Source organism: Curcuma longa, chromosome 17 (assembly GCF_044706935.1).
Source record: "Curcuma longa cultivar G26 ecotype Majalengka, Jawa Barat chromosome 17, ITB_CL_G26_1.1, whole genome shotgun sequence".
Classification (NCBI taxonomy): Eukaryota; Viridiplantae; Streptophyta; class Magnoliopsida; order Zingiberales; family Zingiberaceae; genus Curcuma; species Curcuma longa.
This window is the reverse complement of record NC_133877.1, coordinates 3,478,365-3,500,992: the sequence shown is the minus strand read 5'-3', so window position 1 is coordinate 3,500,992 and position 22,628 is coordinate 3,478,365. Positions and strand designations below refer to the sequence as shown.

Genomic DNA, 22,628 nt, shown 5'->3' with positions numbered 1-22,628 from the left:
GCAATGAAAGTGACGGGGAAATCAAAATCAGTGGGAACTTGCATTTTAATCTGTATGAGGCTCAATGTTCTGTGTAATAGCTACATTGATAAAGACATGTGACTAGCTACATGTATAATAGACATCAGGTGACGAGGGAGATCAGCAATCTAGGATCTTATATTATTCCAAGTAGCTTTTATTTTTTTCTGTCAATGATTATTCTATCTATACTATTACAAAAATAGTATGCAGTTGTGTTACAACATGACCAGAACAATAATAGAGCAATGCTCACTTGTTATCAACCATTTACAATTGGTTATCCACTGTCTGTAAAATTTGTAGAACAGAGGATTCTGATACTTAAACAAGGTAAGTCGATTGATCATTATGAGAGGTAATTCTATTAACCCACGGCAACAGGATTTTCTTCAAGACATATCCTGATGTCTTTTAGTCATATTACAGCTTCATTCATGAGCTTTCTATGCTATATACCAAGGGGCAGATTGAAGTCTCTATCCACCATGCTTTTTTTTTTGTCTTCTTGAATTCAACTAAAAGAAAGTGACAATATTCATCTTCTATCTCACCAAGGTCCCCACAAGTAAAACACTAACACATATTTTGTAGCTATTCATGAACAAAAAATTCGCCTATGCATGTTGGCTGCCGCCATCCTCGTCTTACAAACTGATTTATTAGAAAAAAGTTCATATTTATCTCATCCAAGATCTCAACAATGCCTAAAAGAGATTGGACAAAGGTTGCTTAGGGATCTGCCTCACAACTTAAGTTTCTTAGTTTAAATCAATTTTTTTTTCAAGAAACAAGCTTCATCCAAGAAGTGATTGCATTATAAGCTCGCCACTTTTTCAAAACTCCTTTTTACTTGAGATGGTCTCCACAAATATATTCATCAGCAAAAGTGTACACCACCTACATATCATCTAGAGCAAGAAAAGAAAATTGACACTAGGAAAGCAAGAGGATGTATCCTAGAAGTTACAAATATGTACGAATGATGCCCAAATATAATCACAAAGAAGAATAAAAAAAGTTTCTGGATCTAACCTCACTCTGGCAGCCAGTGGAGTTGTATCAGTACCTCCATTCTCATCCAACCATTGAACGGCACGAGCACAAGCTAATATCCAAAAAGTCCTGTAAATTAAACTGTTAGTCTTGTGATAAAAATAGAACTCTGACCTTTGCGAATACAAATAAAAGCAGAGCTCAACATCATCATGATAAAGAATTGGATCCCTTTTCTTAAGATGCCATTGAGATCGCAATCATTCATAATAAATTCACATGCACCAATCAGATGTAGGAAAATTAAGCCCGTAGTTCAACCTCCAACGAAAACAACAATCACAAATTTTTAAATATGTAGTTGTACACTCACCTCACTTTATACCATCTCTTCTCTAGTCTTCAATTTCCATGCCAAAATCCCAACAGTGGCCAATGCTCTCCCAACTCCTTGTCACAGGTCAATGCTCAGAAATCATCACCTGTAGACTCTCATCCCATTCTCAGCTCTCATCTCCCTCCTGTCATGAATTGTTTACTTCTAAATTTATCTCTGAAGTAACTCTCTCCACTTTCTTGTTCACACTTGTGACTTGTCTAATAGTGTGGTCATTATACGTTTCCACCTTGCTCAACGTCACCTCGAGGGTTCATTGAACAACTATGATCTTCAAGGGTGACCAAGGCCCTAAAGCCTCGCCTAACGAGCATCAGGAGCACTATCTCATGGACTGGTTAGAGGAGTCCATGTGTTTCATCTCCTCCTTCCTCGATGATCCTTGTGCAGCATCATCCACCTCCACACAAAATGAAATCACTAGCTGCGAATGGTGGGCAAAGGGCCAGGAGCAATACGACATGACTTGCACTGCTCCATCGCTGTCATCTACACCCAGCACGGCAAACAGCCCCCAATTGCTTCCACAAGCTGAATTTTCCAGGAAGAGGAAGAAACCGACGAGTCCAACTACTGGCAATACGACCGCAGTGATCCAAGACAAGCAGAGGACAGTAGGTGTAGCTGGGAAGGAGGCTCAGGAAGAGTTCGTGAAGGAAGGTGAAGTAAATATGAAGCTGGCGGGGACAGGGATCCAGGTGCAGGGAAAGGGGGGGGCTCGGGGGCCTCAAGCAACAGAGGAAGCAAGGAAACAAGATGGGCGGAGAAGTTGCTGAATCCCTGCGCCACCGCCATCGAAGCAGCGAATGTTTCTCGGGTCCGGCACCTGTTATGCGTGCTCCAAGAGCTACAGTGTTTCTCTGGCGACGCGAACCACAGGCTTGCTGCCTATGGACTCCGCGCTCTCGTCAACCACCTATCTTGCACCGGGATCAGCATTTCCAACATAGGTGGAGCAGCCGCTGCGACGGCGGAGGCGGCGGTTACCTTCGTTACATCGGAGCCGAGGCTCTTCCGATCGGCGCTCATAAAGTTCCACGAGGTCAGCCCCTGGTTCGCCTTACCCAACGCTCTCGCCAACGCCTCCATCCTCCAAACGTTAGCCCGCGATCCGAGCCGCCGCGCCAAGTCCCTTCGCGTGGTCGACGTCGGCGTCTCCCACGATCTCCAATGGCCGACGTTCCTCGACGCGATAGCCCGCCGTCCCGAAGGATGTCCGCCTCTGGTGCGCCTCACCGTAGCAGGCGCCGCCGCACCGCCTGGGCCGTTCTCCGTCTCGCCGCCGGGATACGATTTCCGTTCCCACCTCCTTCGTTACGCCAAATCCATCAACCTCAACCTCCAGATAGATGACACCAACGATCTCGAGCCTAGCTCCCTAGCTCTCGGACGAGACGAAACCCTAGTCATCTGCGCACAGTTCCGAATTGGCCATAGGAGCGCCGATGATCGGATGACGTTCCTCCGATCGATGCGGAAGTTAGAACCCGACCTCCTGGTTTTAAGCGAGATCGAAGGCGGCAGATGCAGCGACGGGATGGTCGACGGGTATCCTGCGGCGTTCGCGAAGAAAATGGAGTTTCTGTGGAGGTTCCTGGACTCGACGAGCGCCGCGTTCAGGGGTAAGGACTGCTCAGAGAGGAGAGTGGTGGAGGGGGAAGCGGCGAGGTTTCTTGAAACGGCGGAACGAGCAGCGGAGGGGAGGGAGCGGTGGCGGGAGAGGATGGCAGCTGCTGGCTTCGAGGAGGAGGCATTCGAGGAGGAGGCTATGTAAGACGCTTCTGAGGAAATGCGACGGAAACTGGGAGATGAGGACGGCATCGCCGGCAACGGAAGGGGCGGTGGCGCTGTGGTGGAAGGGGCAACCGGTGTCCTTCTGTTCCCTATGGAACAGCGGAAGCCGAACAGGAGGTTATATTCTATCTGATGAACGGCCAGATTTGTTTTAGCAAACGGTGTACACAAAATTAGCCTCTGTGCTTTATCGGGTTCGGATCATGCAGCTAGTTGGATGATCCAATTAGGTTGTACCAATGCGATTAAGATAAGACGTTTTAAAAATACACGTCATAGCTTGTCACAAATGAGCGGCTAACATCCCAAGAATAATTATTAAATATATCATAATTGTTGAATTTTAATAAATTTAAAATACTTTTTATATATACATACTACTGAAACAATAATAATTATTATCAACCATAAGATCCTTCTATATCATAATTTGATAAATTTTATTTTATTTCTTATTATATCTTCATCTATATTTAAATAAATTTTATTTTATTTTATTATTACTAATTAAGTCTTTTTTAATCTTTTTTTTCTTAGTTTGATATATGTATTTGTCATAGTTTCACATCGTCTAACTGAAGTATTTATTGATCATCTAAATACACATCTATATCATCTTAAATGTATCTCTCGAAGTTTTCCTTCAATAGATGTAACTTTGACTTTCTCTTTAATTCTCTCATTTTTTATTCTGTCCATTCTCTTATGTCTACACATCCATCTTAACATCTTTATCTCTACAACTCTCATCTTCTATTTATGTGCTCGAGTCATAATTAACATTTAATATCATTAACATAGCAGGTCTAATTATCATTTTGTAGAACTTTCCTTTAAGTTTTAAAGGTACTTTACAATCACATAAAATACCTGACACTCTTCTTCATTTCAATCATCATGTTTATATTCTATGTAACATCTCTCAATTCCTTCATCGTCTTGCAAAAATGATCCTAAATACTTAAAACTCTCAGTTCCAAACAACTTGTCATCTCTTATGTTAATAATTATCTTATTACATCTAATATTATTAAACTTACATAATATATATTCTGTCTTTACTCTATTAAATTTAAAAAACTTTCATTTCTAGTATTTCCCATCAAGATTCTAGTTTAACATTTATTCCTTCACGTATCTCATATACCAAAACAATATCATCTACAAATAATATGCACCATGGTACTGTGTATTGCATGTGTCAGTGAGTTCATCCATGATTAATGTAAAAAAGATAAAGACTTAGAGTTGATCTTTGATGTAACCCTGTCTTTATTAGAAATGCTTCAGTTAATCCGCCTGAAGTCTTTACTCTTATTGTTACATCCTCATATACATTCTTAAGTAGTTCAATATATACTACGCTAACACATCTCTTTTCTAAAATTTTTCATATAATTTCTCTTGAGACTTTATCATAAGCTTTTTCTAAGTCAATGAATATCATGTGTATATCTTAATTTTGCTCTGATAATTTTCAATTAATTGCTTGAGAAGATGTCTAACTCTATTATTGACCTTCCAAATATTAACTCAAATTGATTTTCGATCACCGTGGTCTCCTTTCTTATTTTTTTCTATTACTCTTTCCTAAAGTTTTATGGTATGATTCATTAATTTAATACTCCTATAGTTTGCATAATTTTATATGTCTCCCTTATTTTTATATAAGGTACTACTAGAGTATTTATCCTCTATTGATCAGATATTTTTTTTATTTTCAATATCATATTAAATAATTTTATAAGTCATTCAATACCTTATTTCCTTAGACACTTTCATATCTCTATCAAAATATCATTTGGTCCAACGACTTTTTCATTTTGCATCTCATTTAAAGCTTGTTCTACTTCTAAAGTTTGAATTCTACAATAAAAATTTAAATTTTTATACTTATTTGATCTACTTAAATTCTTAAGTTATGTTGGTCACCTAAACATTTATCAAAAAGTTAATGAAAATACATCTACAACCGCTCTTTTATTTTTCCATCATTTACTAGTATCTTATTATATTCAACTTTAATACATTGATCTTATTTGGATAATATCTTTTATTTTCCCTCTCTCTCGCTTTAGCTATTTTATAAATGTCTCTTTCCTCTTCTTTTGTATTCAATTTTTGATATAACCGTTTAAAAGTTTCATTCTTAGTTTCATTCACTGCTTTCTTAGCCTTTTTCTTTTCTTGTTCTTATATATTTTTTAAAATTTTTTTCATTCCTATAAATATATAATTTTTTATAAATTATTCATTTTTTCCTTCACTTTCTTTTATACTTTCTCATTTCACCACCAATACTTGATGATGTATGTCCTTTTGACTCACCAAGTATACTCTTAGTTACTATTTTCAACTTTGATATCATCTTATTCCATGTCGTATTAAAGTAATCATATATTTCATCTAATACTTGTACTCTTACCTTTTCCCTAAATATATTTTGATTCTCATTTTTTAATTTCCACCACTTAATTTTAGGAGTCATGTATAGTTTTCTTCTATTGATACTATGCTTGAGACATATATATATCCAACACTACTAATATACATGGGATAATTAAGCTTTCTCCAAAAATGACCTTATAATCTTTATAAATATTTTTATCCATTTTCCTAATCATAAGAAAGTAAATTCATAATTTATTATTCTCACTTTTGAACGTGATCAAGTATTCTTTTTCTTTTCTTAAAAAATATATTAGCTAGTAGAAGGTCATATGCTATTGCAAAACTCAATATAGTTTTTCCTTTTTGATTTCTTATTTCAAACTCATAACCTTCATGCACATTCTCATATTCTTCAATTTTCACTTCGATATGGTTATTTAGATCACCTAATATTAAAATTATTTCATTTGGCAGAATATTTTATAATACTTCATCTAGGTCATCCCAAAATCATAATTTGGTATGTTCATTTAATCATGCTAGAGGTACATATATATACTAATTACATTTATAGTTTCTTTCTCCACTACTATCTTGAGAGCAATAAGTCTATCTCCTTTTTAACTACTGCTACAACTTCATCTTTTAACGAACTATCTACAACAATATTCACTTTATTTTTTATTTTACTCTTTCTTATATACCATAATTTAAAATCTGAGTTCTCTATATCTTTATATTCTCACCTATCCTTTTTGTCCTTTGTACATATAAAATATTAATTCTTCTCTTAATCATCATATTTACTACCTCTATTGCTTTACTAGTAAGGATTCCTATGTTCCATATTCCAAATCTTAAACTATTAATTTTACTATAATATTTGTTCTTATCCAACCTATGGTGAAAGAGCTTTTGTCCATTTAATACTACACTTAAATTCTCATGGAGATAAAACGGTCCTTGCTGATACATTATAGTCAGATCTTGCAACGCAAACTCTTGCATATTTCACTACACTCGATTTCTGGAGATATAGCAGATCCTTGTTGAGACGTTACAATCAAATCGTACAACTCTTCCTTCTAGAGATCAACTTAACATTAGTATAATAATTAATGGATCATCCATATCATTATTGAATATTTATCTTAGTTTGACGTTGGCTGATAATCTAACACAACCCTTCTCTTTTTATTCAAATTTGGGACCGTCCATTACGAATTTAATTCGTCATACGGAGTTCTTTTTATATATACATACATATGTAAAATTTAGGAGAAAATTAAAAGGATGATTCTTATTTATTATCATCCAAATAATACTCACGTTAAAAAATATTAAAAAGATATTTTATTTTTCATTAAAAAATGATTAATCATAGTGGATATTGTTGCACAAGTTTAGGTTAAAACTATTATAACATAGTGGGTTTTATCTAAAATTATTATAACAATTACTGATTTGTCCGATCCAGGCTGTCGGCAGATGAGTAGATTTGTCCGATGCCGATCGGACGGCCACATTCGACGGCGAAGGAGATATACGGCCCAAACGGTTCGGCAGAAATCGATTGCTAATGAATTTCAACTGTTTCTTGCGACCTGTTCTTGAGGAATTGATTGCTATTCTATAATTCATTCTCGTTCCTTCAATGGTAACGCTGCAACACAGTGAAAACAAATCATCAGCAAGACACTGTAAATCTGCAAATCTCATCTCGCTCATCATTTTTCATCACTTTGGAAGTTCATGATTATCGAAGGGCCGTTGAGGCATTGAATTCAGAAACAAACAACTCAATTTAATCGCCTCCACTCTCCACCTACTACTCTCTCTTCTTATAGAAACAACGCACTTGCAGCAAATTCCAGCGCCCCTTCTTCTTCTTCTTCTTCTTCTTCTGTGGCAATGCCGAGTTCATCACATTACCGTCTTGTTCTCCTCTTCTTGGGTCTCTTTGCCGTCGCTCGGCTCGGCCTCGCCGGACGTGGAACTCCGGCATTCGCTGACAAGAAGGACAGCGAGCTCGTCACCGGTGGGACCGGAAGGTACTCCGTCGGGACCCAAGCGACGCCGGCGACGGGTGGTGGCTCAGGCGACAGCGGCCTGGCGGCGACTAAGTTCCAGTTTTTTCCGGGGAACGACGACACGTTTGTGCCGAACCCCGGGTTCGAAATCCCGAACCCGTTCCCGCCGCAAAATCCCTGATTAGCTTTAAGAATTAAGTTACGTTTACTTAGATGGACAATAAGGAGGGAGAGAGATCCATCGTTACGTAGGCTATTTGATTTGGCATTACCTCTCCTCTCTCGTGTTGCCTTACTGGTAATTTTAAGCTAAATTGATTTAGACAATTCAGAGTGGTTTGTGTCAGAGATTGTGTGTCAGACAGTTTAATTGCTGTGATTTGTGAGTGAGATCCAGGGCAAGTTTTGCCTTTCAGTTCTTCCTTTCTCTCCTGATTTCAATAAAGGTAATTTACATTTAAAAACACCAAGTGCAGTGTTCTTGATGCCTTGCAGTATTTGATTCAAAGCTCAGTTGCCTTACAACTTTCAGAAAAACAAAAGAATCTAAATGCAAAACAGAAAATCTAGAGGGCCGCAAGACCATGAAAATTTTACTTGCAGCACACAATTCGACAACTATTTGTTCCATTTCTGTCTGTTAGCAGATTAGCAATGTCTTCAAACAAAATGCTGCAGCTTCACTATCATCACGCTTATATCATCCATTGAGCGTCGATCAGCAGATAGTTCCACGAGCTTTTTGCAAGCAGACAATGTCGATGCATTATTATCTGCTTTCACGCACAGTGGCCGAGCAAGATCTACTGCCTCCTGATTGCTAACCTGAAAATTTACAAGGGATTTAAGTTATTAACAGTTTACTCAATAGAACAAAAGATGAAAAAAAAAAAAAAAGAAGAGGTTTTGATTCGTACCTTGTCCCACAGTCCGTCAGATGCGAGAATTAAGAACTCGCATTCAGCATCGATGCCGATCACTTTAGTCTCCGGCACCGGTATCACCCATTGTTTGAGATGGGAATCCCCGATCCCTCTGGAAATCGCCAGGGAACCTTGTAATCTCCAAGTTCCTCGGCGGTAATCGACGTAGCCGCCCTGCATAAGATTCGCACCACTCATTGTGAGCAACGGCAGCATCCGAAGCTCGATCGCTATAATCAATGATCGAGTAGTTGCAGACACTTACGAGGCTCTCAATTCTGTCTCTTTCATCTTCACGAGAGGGCCGGTGATCGTAGGTCAGGGATTCTGCTTTTCCGGCTCGGCTTAAGACAGCACGGCAATCCCCGGCGTTGGAGACGATGAGATTGCCGTCCCTAACCAAGGCGGTGACGCAGCAAGCGCCTCCGTCGGCTTGCTTCTTTAGGAACTCGGCGTCGGTTTTTAAGTATCCAGTTCTGATGATTTCTTCGATGGTGCTGGACTCTGCTCCTGCGGTCGTCGACATTTCTTCTACGATGAACTCGTCCAGGTTCTCTGAAGCAAACTCAGCAGCATTCTTGCCTCCATGGCCGTCAAAAATGCCAAAGAAAGCCTGCAATCACAGAACGGGCAATTTAACCAATGGATATAGCTAATTCCGCTAGAACCACCAATGCAACTCTTGAAGTGCACCTACCAGTTTGGGATCCCCATTGAGGTCCAGCGACACCTTATGCCGATCTTCCATCTCCAACCGCTTCCTCCCCTTCTTGCAATACACTGAATACCTCGCGCTCTCCGCCGCCACTTCCCTCCTGCCATCCACCGCCTCTGTCTTGAAAGGCAACTCCTCGGCCGACGGAATATCAATCCGCGCCGGCCGCTTCCTCTTCAGGACGGGACGGGAACCGCTCGATCCCAACGGAAGCAGGGGCGGGGACGGATCAACTGCCACCACGGATGGAGATGCCGCAGCTCCGAACCCGCCGCTGTTCGCCAGCAGCGAGATGGCGGCTCTCTGGAACCGGGACCGGAAGGGGGAAGATGATGAGCAGGAGAAGGGCGACGCGGAGGCAGAGCTGGGGTTCAAAGATAGGGATTCCGGTGAAAACACCGGCGAACTCGCGATCGCTATCGAGCACGACATCGGCTTCTCTTCCAGATCTCTTGTTTATTTATTTGATTAATTTTCTTCTCTTCCTCCGCTTGGCTATATTTATAGGCGTCGGGAGACGGTGAAATCAAGCTTAAGAACAACTAGCTAAACGAGAGCAGCTCGAGCGAGGATGATGCTGACGATTACGACGAATTTGGAATCGTTTGAGGTTCTCGATAAGGTCAAAGGGTGGGGAAGGGACAGTGGAACGCTCGCACAGCAGTTGACTATTGAGTCAAAGCAACGTGAATGGCGTGTTTACCGAGTGAGAAAAGTCCGGTCAAATGACACGGTCCACCGCGATTAGCAACGGCCAAATTTACCTGCACTTCTGATAGGAATACACGAATCAATAGCTTCCTTTTTATTCGACGAGAACCGTGGGAGCCCCAACGGCCGAGTGGGAGCCACGACGTGAAGGCGGCGGCCGACCAGGCTTTGAGCCGTGCGCCTGCTTTTGACTCGAATTTACTGAAGGACGTTGACTGTTGACCTTCAGCCTGAACGAGTCTCAACTTCACGAGTCCGAACAGAATTTAAATTTGAATTTAGTTCGAGTTGTTATTTGAATCTTTGAATTAAACAGAATTAAATTATAATTCAAAATTATTTAAATTTAAATTCTGACTTAATTTCCTCCTCTAAATCCCGTAGGCAAAACGTCTGATCCCGACACAAATGTGATACAGCGCTTTTTGACCCGTGAGTAAACCGACAATCACGTTCAAATCTGCCATATACCGGCTCGTCACGCGCCGGCCATTCGTCCGATACGAGCCTCCGACGGGATACAAGCACTTGTCATTTCGGGTCCATGTATGGCAACCCAAACAGCTCGACCGAACTGGTACTTGAACCGGGTCCGAGTAACCGCGAAGGAACTACTGTAACGACTTCTCTTAGAGCAGAAACCGCAACGAATGCAACCCGATTTGGTACTTTGATTGCAAATGGGTTGCTTTTCGCCGCGGGTTCCACGTATCAAAATGGTAAGAGTTTTGGTGAGTAGTTGAGTATTGGTTATCTTTTTCACGGATCGTGAGTCCGTTTGAATATATCAGTTTTCGACGGGCTGGGCATAAATCCAACCTTTCCTTTGCCTTCTTCCACTCAAATCTCAATCGTTTCGGAGACGGGAAGCGCGTCGCCTCCGCTGCCGGGATCATCTCTTCTATTGTGATCGTTCGAGGGTATATGATAGATTCGTCTCGTTGTTTGTTTTGTTCCAAGTTGTTCCGTTGCCTCCGAAGCCTAAATGGTCGAGATTCTAGATATCTTTGTTTCAGTTTTGGTCGCATGTGATTCATGGCATTCATTGTTGAATAGCAAAAACATGTCTCGATAGCGTTTTGGATTTGCCTTCTTGGTACTGTTTATGCCTTTTCCCTTTTTTTGTCGGCTTGGAAGGTCGAAATCTGTTCTTCAACGTTCTGATTTCGTTCGTTGGCAGGATCAGTGTAAGTTGTTTTCTTTGTTCCAAATATGAGAATGTTTTCTTTTGGATAATTAGAGATCTCTCGTTCGCCCTGAATTTGTCTGCCAAGTTCAACTTAAGATGATCGTTTTTATGGGAAGGAGTGTTTTCTTTTCCTTCTTTTCTTGGGACAGCTTTTTTGCAGAGCCCTAATTTTACGCTTTTGTTATGTAAAATGAAGCAGTTGGAACTGGGAACCCTCTATTCTAATATCAGTCTGTTCCTTGTTCTGTGCTGTCAGGTAAGACTAGTGCAAATTAATTATACGTCAACTGAAGCAGTTGGAACTGGGAACCCTCAATTCTAATATTATTTTGATCCTTGTTCTATGCTGTCAAGTAAGATTAGTATAAATTAACTATAAGTTAACTGAAGCAGTTGGAACTGGGAACTCTCAATTCTATTATCATTTTGTTCCTTGTTCTATATGCTGCCAAGTAAGATTAGTGTAAATTAATGAGAACTTTGGACACAAACAATATTTGCTCATTCTTTCAAAAATAGTTAATTGTCAGGTAGATTTTAGGGACAAAGTTTGCTTGTCCAAAGTTGAGTCCAGATTGTTATTTTCTGTCAAAAATGGAAATTATAAGATTCTAACTACTATGCTTCAATACACATGAAAACAATGAAGATTCTACCTTAATACCAGTTTATAAAAAGCTTATTCCTTAGATTCCTCTACCCTGTAAATAGCCGAGAGCTTCTCCAAAACTCCAATCATACAGGATAAGATATTTAGGCTTATCTGTACTTTGAGGATTATTGGTTCCAGAAGTTAAGGCATCTTTGAGTGCCATCATAGCCTCTTCTTCACTGCCATTTTCGAATCTTTTGTAAAGAATCCTAATTAAATGGAACATAGTTAACTCACCATCTATCACATTCCTTAACTTGTTTAGCTTTCATTGGCTTCTGCAGCATCACCAAAAATATCCTGAAGATTTCAGGATAACTTATTGATGTTAAGTTCTTGTTATTCGGCCTTGCATGTTAACTGGACTTCAGCAATCCTTCTATAAGATGACTAGTCCCATGGGGATCTCACATAGACAGCTGTTTTTCCTCAGTTTTGTTTTTTGATGTTTATTCCTCTTGGAAACTGAATGTACTATTCCTAGATTTTCCATATTATTCTGAAGGAAAAAAGAACTGTAAGTTTCTGGAGTACTTGTGTCAAAACTCAAAACTAATATGCCAATAGAACGGCGAGTCAATAGCTGACATTTTTTTTCTCCACATTTCAGATGGAGGAACCGAGTTCTCATGGACCTCATATTATTGAAGTAGATATGGATGTACCTCCGGGGGTTTCTGGCCTTGGTGGAAACAAGATTTGTGGGGGTGTTTCCTGTGATTTAAACAGTTCAAAAGATGCCAAAGAGAGATCTGCAGCTATGAGGAAGCTTCTAATCGCTGTCATCTTTTGCATTGTATTTATGAGCGTAGAAGTGGCTGGAGGTGTTGCCGCAAACAGTCTTGCTATCTTAACTGACGCCGCTCATCTCCTTTCAGATGTTGCTGCTTTTGCTATCTCATTATTTTCTCTCTGGGCATCTGGATGGGAAGCAACACCAAAGCAGTCCTACGGTTTTTTCCGTGTGGAGATCCTCGGGGCTCTGGTCTCCATTCAGATAATATGGCTTCTAGCCGGCATACTGCTTTATGAAGCTATTTCCAGAATTATACATGACAATGGTGAGGTCCAAGGCAAATTGATGTTTGTCGTTGCAGCATTTGGCTTGCTAGTCAATATTGTGATGGCTGTGATGCTCGGTCATGAGCATGGACATGGTGGGCACAATCATGGACACGGCAAACATCACCATGGATACAAGGAGGCTGATCATGACCACTCTCAGCATGGTGATGATCATGCTGAGCACGATCATTGTCATGGCATTACTGTCACCACCCACCATCATCAATACTCCAGCAAAGAGAAGCTGAAGGACGAGCAAGTTCCATTTTTGAAACATTCTGAACATCCTTCTGAGGAGAAATCTACTGTCAGGAAGAAGCAGCGCAACATCAATGTCCACAGTGCTTATCTACATGTTCTAGGAGATTCCATTCAAAGCATCGGAGTCATGATCGGAGGCGGCCTCATTTGGTGTGAACCAAAATGGAAGATTATTGATCTGATATGCACTCTGATCTTTTCGGTTATCGTGCTGTTGACCACAATCAAGATGCTGAGGAACATACTGGAGGTGCTCATGGAGAGCACTCCACGAGAGATAGATGCAACTGAGCTGGAGAAAGGTCTGTGCGAGTTGAACGGTGTCATTGCCATTCACGAACTCCACATATGGGCCATCACCGTCGGGAAGGTTCTCTTGGCATGCCATGTTACCGTCACTCGAGACTCGGATGCTGACGCTGTGCTCGATCAGGTTATAGGATACATCAGGAGGGAGTATAACATCAGTCATGTCACCATCCAGATAGAGAGACAGTAGTTTCTTCTGATGATTTTAGTTCCTCCTCAACTTCTACTCTACTGTGCGATCCCGGTTTACCGAGCTATCAGCAAGCTCCTTTGGCAACTGAAAATGTTGGTTATGAATGCACTGCAATGTTAAGGAAGAGGTATGCATCATCATCATTTTTATGTAGGTTATGGCTTGTGTGAGCCAAAGTTTCTTTTGCTTGCTGTTGCTTTTGTCTCTAATATCCTATCCCTCTTATATATGGTTTAGAATTATTACTCGTTCAGCATTTTTTTAATCATCAAAACTTGCTCAAAACCTTCCATTAAACCTTCTATTCTCTCTCTACCCAATGCTAGTAATTCAATTTGCTTAAAGAACTCTGGATAATTAATTGGGCAGAAAACAATTTGCAAGCAAACCATAAACATATATTGAAGTATGAGAATATATCGAAGTATCGAGTTCAGTTCAATTCAAGTACAATAAAATTTGTAACTCGCATAGTTTTTTCGTTTTTACCTTGCTCGATCTTTTTCTTATCTCGAGTTCATTAATTTTTGCAAGAGTTGCATGAGAAGCCCGTGGCGGAGCTCCGCCCGCGCCGCCTCCTTTTCCCGCCGCGCCTCCTCCAGCTGCCTCCACTGTCGCTCCCTCTGCATCCGCTCCGCCTGCAGCTCCTCCATCGCCCTCCGCCACGCTGCCTCCTCTGCCCTCCGCTCTGCCTCCCTCGCCTGTGCCGCCTTCAACCAAAGCGCATCCGTACCCGCCTGCCGCCTCATGAACTCCTTCACCACGCCCTCCACTGCCATCCTGCCCAAATTATCCTTCTCCCTCTTCCTTCTTTTTCGAGTTGCACTTTTCTTCTCGGCCTCCTCCTCCGATTCACGATCCAATTGCACAAGCTGCGCTACACCGGATCTCTCCCTAAAGATCTTCCTCATCTCCTCGCCAAATGGAAACGAAGTTCTATTCATGATCTGATCCCCACTACCCTCACTAATCCCCTGCATATCTTATCATGTCATATATTATTATATCGATCGATCGACTTCATCACATAAAAACAGTAGAACAGAACCTTGAAGCGGGTGAGGAGGTTCTTCCACTTGGACCGGCACTGGTCAGGGGTGCGCCGGAACCCGCGGTGAAAGAGGATGTCGGAGACAGCCTGCCACAGCAGCTTATTGCGCTTGCTAGCAGAGAAGTTCCGGTCGAGCTGAGCCCGGACGGCGAGAAGCTCTTTGGTCTCGGCGTGGCTCCATTTGGGAAGTCTCTCCGGCGTCACCTGACCATGAGGCCCTCGGAGCACATGATGATGATGAGGAGGAGGGAGCTCCATGGGAAGATGTCTATTTATAATAGCTTTTTAGGTAAAGGGAGGAGGAGGAGGAGGAGAGTGTGAAGCAGAGAGAACGTGAATTGAAGGAAGAAGAGGGATTGAAGTGTGGAATGGAAAAGGGTGAAAATATATGGAAATGTCTTGCGTTTTACATTGCTTTTGTTGATAATTAATAGTTTGAATGGTGTGGTCGGGTGGACATTGAATAATATCTGAATTGTTTTTGGAATATAACTGAATTGATTATGATAGAATAAAGTTGTAAAAGAAGATAAGGATTTGAATCTCGACAAAGTTGAAATAATACTCTTTTTTATATTGTAATTTTTTGATTTACTTTTTCATAGATGATCGTAATATCGATTGTATGGGATCGTTGGGTAATAGATTTTAATTTTTTAAAAAAAAAATTCTGAGCTTTGACGTTTGACTTTCTGTATGTGTCAGGTTGACTCGTGTTATACGGACATTATATTCTACAATGACTCGTGTTATACGGACATGATATTCTACAAATAAAGTCAAATTATTCATTATTAACGTCGATTCACATTCTCATCTGTTTCGTCAGCAGGGTTTATTTATTTATTAAAAAATCAATCATATTGACTATTATTTTTAAAAAAAGGAAAATACATTTGTTGGACTGGATACCCTGCACGTGTGAATAAATATGAAAGGGTCGAGGAACTTGAAATGCATTGGATATTATTTTCCAATTCAACGGGATTGACATGAGATAATTCAACAATCAATTAATTTCATGACATGTAGGTCAATTAGTTGCACAAGTACGTGAGAACACATCAAAATTCGTTCATGAAAATGATTTTTTTATTTATTTTATATTCAAATATACATATCATTATTATGTGATGATATCGGAAGTTATTGCCAAGTTGATCATCTTCGAACCAGCAGTTCTATCGGATTTCGTTTGATTTTGTTTTTAGTCTAAATCGAAAGGGGGCATGTGATGGTATCCGGAATTATTCTCGAGCACTTTGAGTCGTTAGAGCCCTTTCTTGAACAACCTGAGTCATTGGTCGTCTTTCCCGAGCACCAACCTCACTTCCCCAAGTCGCTAGAGTCCTATCTCAAGCACCTCAACTTGTTAGTCTTCGCGAGCATTCATGACTCGACGTTCATCTTGAACCAGCTGATTTATGCTCTCGGACACTCGACTTCGCTCTTAATTTTTGCTCCCGAGCACTCAGCCTTTCGTCATACTCATTCGGACTCGAGAAACCTAGAGATTCAGCTCCAACCTCCGACAACTCCCAACGGCCCAATTAATACTTCGCCTACCAACGACTCAACAATGTTAGTATATGGTCTAATGGTTGTCACCTTTGGCCCTCCTAATGGTTTGTTAATGGTGTTACATGGAGATTCCTTTCCGTCGATTATATAAGGATCGACAAAAGTATCTTCTAGTAGCCCTCTAGGTCAATTATAACAGTCTATACGATATAGTATCTTCTAGCAGCCCTAAATAAATTATGACTATGAGCTAGATATATTCCAACATGGCTTCGGGCAAACTATAATAGCTTATGGACTAAATATCTTATAACAACTATAAGCTATAGTAGTTTTTAACAACCTTCGGGCAAATTACAATAGCACATATATTTCATAACAGCCTTCGGGCTATACTACACTATCACAGCCCTGTACGGCTCAGTAATGCCCCTGAGCGGGACTTGATTTTTGGCCTTCTCAGTATTCTTGTGTCCCTGCAATTTGGGAATAAGCTCCTCTCCTTAGTCAAGACTAATTAGTTTTCTAATTTTCTTAACGTGATTGGTCTTCTGCTCTTCTTGATATTATCATTATTCTCGATTGGAACATTATTGGATTTTTGATGTTGTTGTTGTTCTTCTTATTAGGCAAGATCCCCATTAGCGATGAAATTTTCTATCTTAATATTCTTATTATCCTAGGATGGGATGGATCTTTTAGTCTCTTTAGTATTCTTACAGTTATCACCGGATCAATTGAACTTCTAACCATTTAGTCTTCTACTCTTCTAGGTATTATTATTTTTTCCAAGTTGGGAATTTATTGGACTTTCGATATTCTCGACTTTCTGATTATTATCCTTCCGGTCGAGGAATCGAGCATCTCTCCCTTGGTTGGGACAGTATTGGGTTGTCGATATTCAGGGCCTTCTTATTATTAACATTCTCATGGCCGTAGGATCATGCTTATCTCTCGATCGATTAAGGATCTGTCACTTTCCAAACTTCATGATTTGATGAAGATAACACATCTTATGAATCCTCAGGCGGGATTACATTTATGATTCTCTTGATATTCTTATTTATCCTTACAACTTGGGATTGAGCTCCTCTCCTTGACCTAAATTGCTTGGACTCTGGCATTCTGGATATCCTTGCTCCCCGATTTTGATAGTGGCATTCTCATACAATAAATTTTCTTAACCCTTTGTCTTATTAATTTCTTTAATCGAACTTTATTCGACTTCGTTCCTTAGTTCGATTCAAATGGAGGGCATGTGATGGTATCCGAAGTTATTACTGACCTAATCATCTTTGAACCAGCACTTCTATCAGATTTCATTCGACCCCGCTCTTCAGTTCGACTCGAAGAGGGGGCATGTGATGGTATCCAGAGTTATTATCGAGGTGATCATTTTCATAGTATTTCTATCAAACTTTATTAAACTCCACTATTCAGTTCGACTCAATGGGGGGCATGTGATGATATCCAAAATTATTCCCGAGCACCTCGAGTCGCCAAAGTCCTTTCTTGAACAACCCAAGTCGTTGGTCATCTTTCCTTAGCACCCGGCTTCACTTCCTGAGTCACCAGAGTCTTATTCCGAACACTCCGACTCGTCAATCTTCTCGAGCACTCCCGACTCAGCCTTCATCTTGGACTAGTCAATCCGCACTCCCGGGCATTTGAATTCTCTCTTGGTCTATGCTCTCGAGCTCAGCCTTTGTCATACCTATTCGGACTCGAAAAACCCAGACACTCGACTTCAACCTCCAACAACTTCCAACGGCCCAACAACCTGCCTATCAACAACATGACAATGTCAATATATGATCTAACGACTGTCGCTCTTAGCCTCCAACGGCTTAACAATGTCAGGTACTACATGTAAATTACATCTGTCGATTATATAAGGATCGACGGAGGCAAATGAAAGAGATGATGATTTTCTTATCGTGCACAGAGATGACTCTTATCCATTAAGCTCTTTTTCTTTTCCAGTACTCTTTTGCTCTTTACCTCGCTTCTCTATAAGATTTCCACTCTTCCACTTGGTAGTGACTTGAACGTTAAAGTGGCAGATGCAACTTCTAGGTAGAAGGAACCCGAGCAAACGAGCACCATCATTATGCAACAAAATAATTTTTTATCTAAAAATATAAATATATATTAATTCATAAAATATACATGACTAACTAAAACCAAACTGCGGCTATATACTTCCAAATAAAATTAATATATAATCACATTGTGAATTTAATTAAGTAAAGCTCTTGACTTTTATTTTGATTAATAAACATTATGATGAAAAATTAGTGTTAACGGAAAATATGATGGCCAATGAAAAATAAGAACTTTTTGGAGAATATAATGAAAATTAACCATTAATTAACGAAAATGCTTGAATTTAGACAGATGATGGTGCGTAAAATAGAAAAAACTTCTGGAATTTTATTCCGTCAGTGGACTGAAACAGACAGTTGACAGAGGAGTACCGTGCGGAAATACGCCGGCTGTGCCGGAGGCTGATGAAGGCACTGTCGGCCAGGCTGTGCCGGAGGCCTTCCGTCGGAGTTCAACGGAAGGCACCTTCTACCGCAACTGCCAGCACCTGGGAGCTTCTCGCCGTACTCCGACCCGGCCGGCGGCCATACCATGCTCATCGCTGACCACCACGTCAAGGGACTTCAAATCCGCCCCCCGACGACCGACGCCTGGGCTACCGTCCACCCGCTCCCCGACGCCTTCATCATTAACGTCGCCGATCAAATCCAAGTAATCGAATTAATGATGCAATTAATTACAATTGCGATAATTCGATGACTGACTGGTTTTGTGACGTAGATTTAGAGCAATGTATTCCTTCTCCACTAAGCCTTGTTAATCTCTACGTGCTCTGCGATTTTGCGTACTCATGTATTTGAACATGAATAAAACAAGAATAAGCAAAAAGAATTCACAGCGAAGCACAAGCATACTATGAAATACGCAAACTTAGATAGTAGTCAAACATGAATCCGATTCAAGAAGTTGCACGAGAAGAATGCCATTGATACAATTCAATGAAGTTACAGAAGTAGATTCGACAATTAAACACATTTGTGACTTGCTAAACTAATGTTGGGGAGGTGCCGCATGGTTGCTTAATCACTCTTTGAACACTAGGTTTCTGTTTCACATGAAAGCACTTTCGATTTGCCCTACAGTTACTTGGTAAATAACAGTTAACAAGAAAGTATGCCTCTTCTTACTCCCTTTGCATTGGGGGATACTGGCACCATATTCTTACTGCCTGCCTTTCTTTGAACTGCAACTGGGGCACTTGTACTGCTTTATGCTCTCAGCTTTTGCGGGAGTGATCTTCACACATTTTCCATGGAACCATCTTTCGCAGACATCACAGGCAATCCAAAATTCATCTGCATTATAGCTTCCGCCACAAGTTCCACAAAGTGTTTCATTATGTTCATCGTCGTCATCTTCACCATACCCCTCATCAGCTGGCTTTGGGTTGCTTTTTATCTGTCCATCACTGGTTCGCTGTAAAGCAAAAAGTAGTTACTGGTCAACATACTAGCTAGAAAGTAAAGGGAAATTAAAGAGATTGGTTTTTAACTTCTTATTACCTTGTTTGAGATTTTCGATTTATTTGCACTGTCCAGACCAGACTTTTCTTTTGATCGTCTTCTATCTGAAACAACTTCAAACACAGTTGGAAGTTCATTGATCATGCTAAACAAGCGTTTCCTGTCAGTATGAAGGAGGAGAACAGAAGGTTTGAAAAATGTGTTAGAAGTCAGATGGTAGTGAACTCTCAATCAATGATCCAATGTTTCCCTCTACAGCAAAATTGTTAATTCCTCAATCAACTATAAGAGAAACCTGTCTTACCCACACTTTGAAAGCCAACTAATTTTGTGGTTTGTTTCCCCTTTTTGGAAACCAAGAAATGCATTTGTAGCTCACTATATGGTATAATTAAAGTGGCCAAAGAAAATATATCAGCTTTTGAAACCAAAAAAATAAGGAAACGAACAAATCAAACTAACCGGTATTCAACTTTCTTAAATTTAAGCTTAACAATCAAGCATGAACAGAAGAGACAAACAGGGGCAGTTTTGTGTTCAGTTGTGCACACATAACCAAATATTCACAGTAGTTAAATCAGTCTAATCAGAACTTTCATCGATGATCAGCCATATCTTAAAAAGCCTACATTTTTCCCATCCACAAGACTAGAGATGTCAAAACAAGACAACCCAATAGCATGACCCAGTCCAACCTAACCTGAAATATAGTACATGGATAGAAGCCCTCTAGAAATGACAAGTTCTGACCACGATAAAAGGATGGATAACTGTTTATTGAATAAATTAATTTTATAAAAACTTGATAAATATGGACAAAATATTAGGTGCAGCTCCAACAAATGATAAAACAACATTCAGAGTTGAAATGGTTCAGACATATTCAAGGACAAGAAATACATTTTATAGCTCGAAGCATAAAGTATTCAGAGTTGAAGGTTTAAGGGTAAAGGGAATCCACTAATGACAAAAGTCACTCAATTAACATGACATGACAAAGATTGTCAGCTCTATATGAGAGTCAACACAAGGAGATAAACATGCCCAATATCCATGCACTGTGCTTGAACATGGGTGACTCTCCTTGAAATTGCTACACTAGTGGTGGACAGTAGTCAGATGAGAATATCTTGTGTGGTTAGCAGAATCTTAAAAAAAATGCAGGTTCAATAAATTAAAGAATTAAAACAATATGCAGAACTTCCACCTAAGAGTAGTTTAGACAGTCAAGTAGGCTACTTCAAAGAAATAAATATCATGATGTCAATTTCTTTTAGCTTTATTCAAGATTATAAATCAACGATATTATAGAATAAGATGTGTCAAAGTTGTGTGCATTGACTGATTGCTTATTCCCTAAAATTGTAAAATGCAAGTGACCAAAATGGAAGTTTGAGAAAGTATGCAAGAACTGAATCCTAGAACACAAGGAAATGAAGAAATTACTAACATAAAGGTAAATATATGGTAACTAAAACATATTACTAGCTTTCCCATTCTTTGATGCATCATTTTTTAGTATGAAACAAGAATTCAAATGCATAATTGCATAAGTAGTTGGAATGTGTCATGCATCTATCTCATATCTGTCTATGGAAAAAAAAACATGTTAACTAGAGTGGTATTTTGGGTCAAAATTCATTGTATGTGCCCACTGCATACAAACACATATGAACATTCACCCAATGTGCATGGTAGAAACAATTTAAGGCATTACGGTAACTTATTATATTAACTGACTATTATGACCCACAAAAATCTACCTATGCAGAAATTGCCAAAAATAGTGATTCCCTTTGGCCACTATCCCTGCTCACTCATATCCTTACTGTAAAGAGCCTTTATTGGTCTTATAAAAACAACACATTTATACTATTGCTCTAATCAAACAAACCGCAGGAACAAGCCAACATATGTAAAACACATCTAGAGCAATACTTGTAAATCTTGCAGATTCCTTAAACATCTCTACCTATTAACCAGAATCAGAACAAGAGCACGAGAAATCGCTCCTAATTGAACCCATACCTCTCATTCCGGTTGAGGCGTGCCCCAAGGTAGAACGCGACGGACAAGAGCCACGAGTCACTGTGCACGGAGATAAGCGAGAGCCAGTCTCTTCGGTTCATACCATCCCTCGCAAAGTTGATGCCAAGCGCCGGCTCTGGAAGCTCCGGCGGCACCTCCTCCGCCGGCAAATTCACCTCCCACATATCGTTCGAGTGTCCGTAGAGGCAAAGATTCTCCTTATCTGCATCCACCAACAAACCCAGTCAAAAAAACACCCGAACCCATCCGGATCCGCACATAAAAAAGCCAAGGATTACACACCGGGATCGCACTGGGCGTAGAACTCGTCGACATCTGCGAAACCGACAAAGGCAGCAAGAATTCAAGCAAGTAAAGCAAGGGGAAGGAAGAAAATAGATCCAGAGGGAGAAAGAGGGGCCGAACCGTGGGTGAGGGCGCGAACGATGCCGGCGCGGCGGCCGCTGTAGTCCTTGAAGATCTCCTCGACGGTGCGGGGGGCGGAGGAGATGGAGCCGAGTTCCATAAAAGAGACCGGAGATTGGATCCGAGGGCTGGCGGACGAGAAGCTCTCCCGATCGGCGGAAGATGAAGAAGAAGATTGGAACGAGGAGCAGCAGCGAGGAGTGGAGTCGAATGGAACGGCAGATAGGGAAGTGAAGGCTCTTGCCACTTTTGACGATAATTATGATACCATATATTTTTTTTTTTTATTTTATTTTATTTTATTGACGCTTCTTTTGAAGAAGTTTCCTTTTGCGGAAGTAAATTGGCTTGAATTGAATCCCACTTTTAAGTCCGTGACATCCATC

The 22,628-nt window shown here is 40.4% G+C and overlaps 5 protein-coding genes across 5 annotated transcripts; 2 read left to right on the top strand and 3 right to left on the bottom strand.

The window, feature by feature from the left end:
- The first annotated feature begins 1,680 nt into the window (after positions 1-1,680).
- LOC141848199 (protein NODULATION SIGNALING PATHWAY 1-like) lies at positions 1,681-3,475 on the top strand. The gene is given in 3 exon segments (XM_074736261.1): positions 1,681-2,127; positions 2,130-3,184; positions 3,186-3,475. Coding segments are annotated over 3 exon segments (1,680 nt in total). The 3' UTR covers positions 3,364-3,475.
- Positions 3,476-8,079: 4,604 nt separating this feature from the next.
- On the bottom strand, positions 8,080-9,727 carry LOC141811792 (putative protein phosphatase 2C 32). Its single transcript, XM_074699847.1, has 4 exons — positions 9,250-9,727; positions 8,818-9,165; positions 8,547-8,726; positions 8,080-8,454 (listed from the first exon to the last, which is right to left on the bottom strand). The coding sequence occupies exons 1-4, from the start codon at positions 9,697-9,699 to the stop codon at positions 8,290-8,292; spliced, it is 1,143 nt and encodes a 380-aa protein (XP_074555948.1). The 5' UTR covers positions 9,700-9,727; the 3' UTR covers positions 8,080-8,289.
- A 2,618-nt stretch (positions 9,728-12,345) lies between these two features.
- Positions 12,346-13,918, top strand: LOC141811708 (metal tolerance protein 1-like). The gene has a single exon (XM_074699750.1). The coding sequence runs from the start codon at positions 12,430-12,432 to the stop codon at positions 13,642-13,644; it is 1,215 nt and encodes a 404-aa protein (XP_074555851.1). The 5' UTR covers positions 12,346-12,429; the 3' UTR covers positions 13,645-13,918.
- A 235-nt stretch (positions 13,919-14,153) lies between these two features.
- Positions 14,154-14,956, bottom strand: LOC141811536 (trihelix transcription factor GT-3b-like). The gene is made up of 2 exons (XM_074699560.1): positions 14,696-14,956; positions 14,154-14,621 (listed from the first exon to the last, which is right to left on the bottom strand). Exons 1-2 carry the CDS (start codon positions 14,954-14,956, stop codon positions 14,154-14,156), a joined length of 729 nt encoding a protein of 242 aa, XP_074555661.1.
- A 4,257-nt stretch (positions 14,957-19,213) lies between these two features.
- LOC141848501 (PHD finger protein ALFIN-LIKE 1-like) lies at positions 19,214-22,489 on the bottom strand. Its single transcript, XM_074736536.1, has 5 exons — positions 22,243-22,489; positions 22,120-22,152; positions 21,817-22,039; positions 19,828-19,948; positions 19,214-19,741 (listed from the first exon to the last, which is right to left on the bottom strand). Exons 1-5 carry the CDS (start codon positions 22,340-22,342, stop codon positions 19,487-19,489), a joined length of 732 nt encoding a protein of 243 aa, XP_074592637.1. The 5' UTR covers positions 22,343-22,489; the 3' UTR covers positions 19,214-19,486.
- Between the last annotated feature and the right edge of the window lie 139 nt (positions 22,490-22,628).

Coding starts and splice junctions, on each gene's coding strand:
- LOC141848501 (XM_074736536.1), bottom strand. CDS start 22,342: ATGGAACTCGGCTCCATCTCCTCCGCCCCCCGCACCGTCGAGGAGATC. Junction 22,040..22,119: donor CTACGCCCAGTGCGATCCCG/GTGTGTAATCCT, acceptor TGGTGGATGCAG/ATAAGGAGAATCTTTGCCTC. Junction 19,949..21,816: donor CGCCTCAACCGGAATGAGAG/GTATGGGTTCAA, acceptor TCATACTGACAG/GAAACGCTTGTTTAGCATGA.
- LOC141811536 (XM_074699560.1), bottom strand. CDS start 14,956: ATGGAGCTCCCTCCTCCTCATCATCATCATGTGCTCCGAGGGCCTCAT. Junction 14,622..14,695: donor ACCTCCTCACCCGCTTCAAG/GTTCTGTTCTAC, acceptor TAAGATATGCAG/GGGATTAGTGAGGGTAGTGG.
- LOC141811792 (XM_074699847.1), bottom strand. CDS start 9,699: ATGTCGTGCTCGATAGCGATCGCGAGTTCGCCGGTGTTTTCACCGGAA. Junction 9,166..9,249: donor TCAATGGGGATCCCAAACTG/GTAGGTGCACTT, acceptor CTGTGATTGCAG/GCTTTCTTTGGCATTTTTGA. Junction 8,727..8,817: donor GAGACAGAATTGAGAGCCTC/GTAAGTGTCTGC, acceptor AATCTTATGCAG/GGCGGCTACGTCGATTACCG.
- LOC141811708 (XM_074699750.1), top strand. CDS start 12,430: ATGGAGGAACCGAGTTCTCATGGACCTCATATTATTGAAGTAGATATG.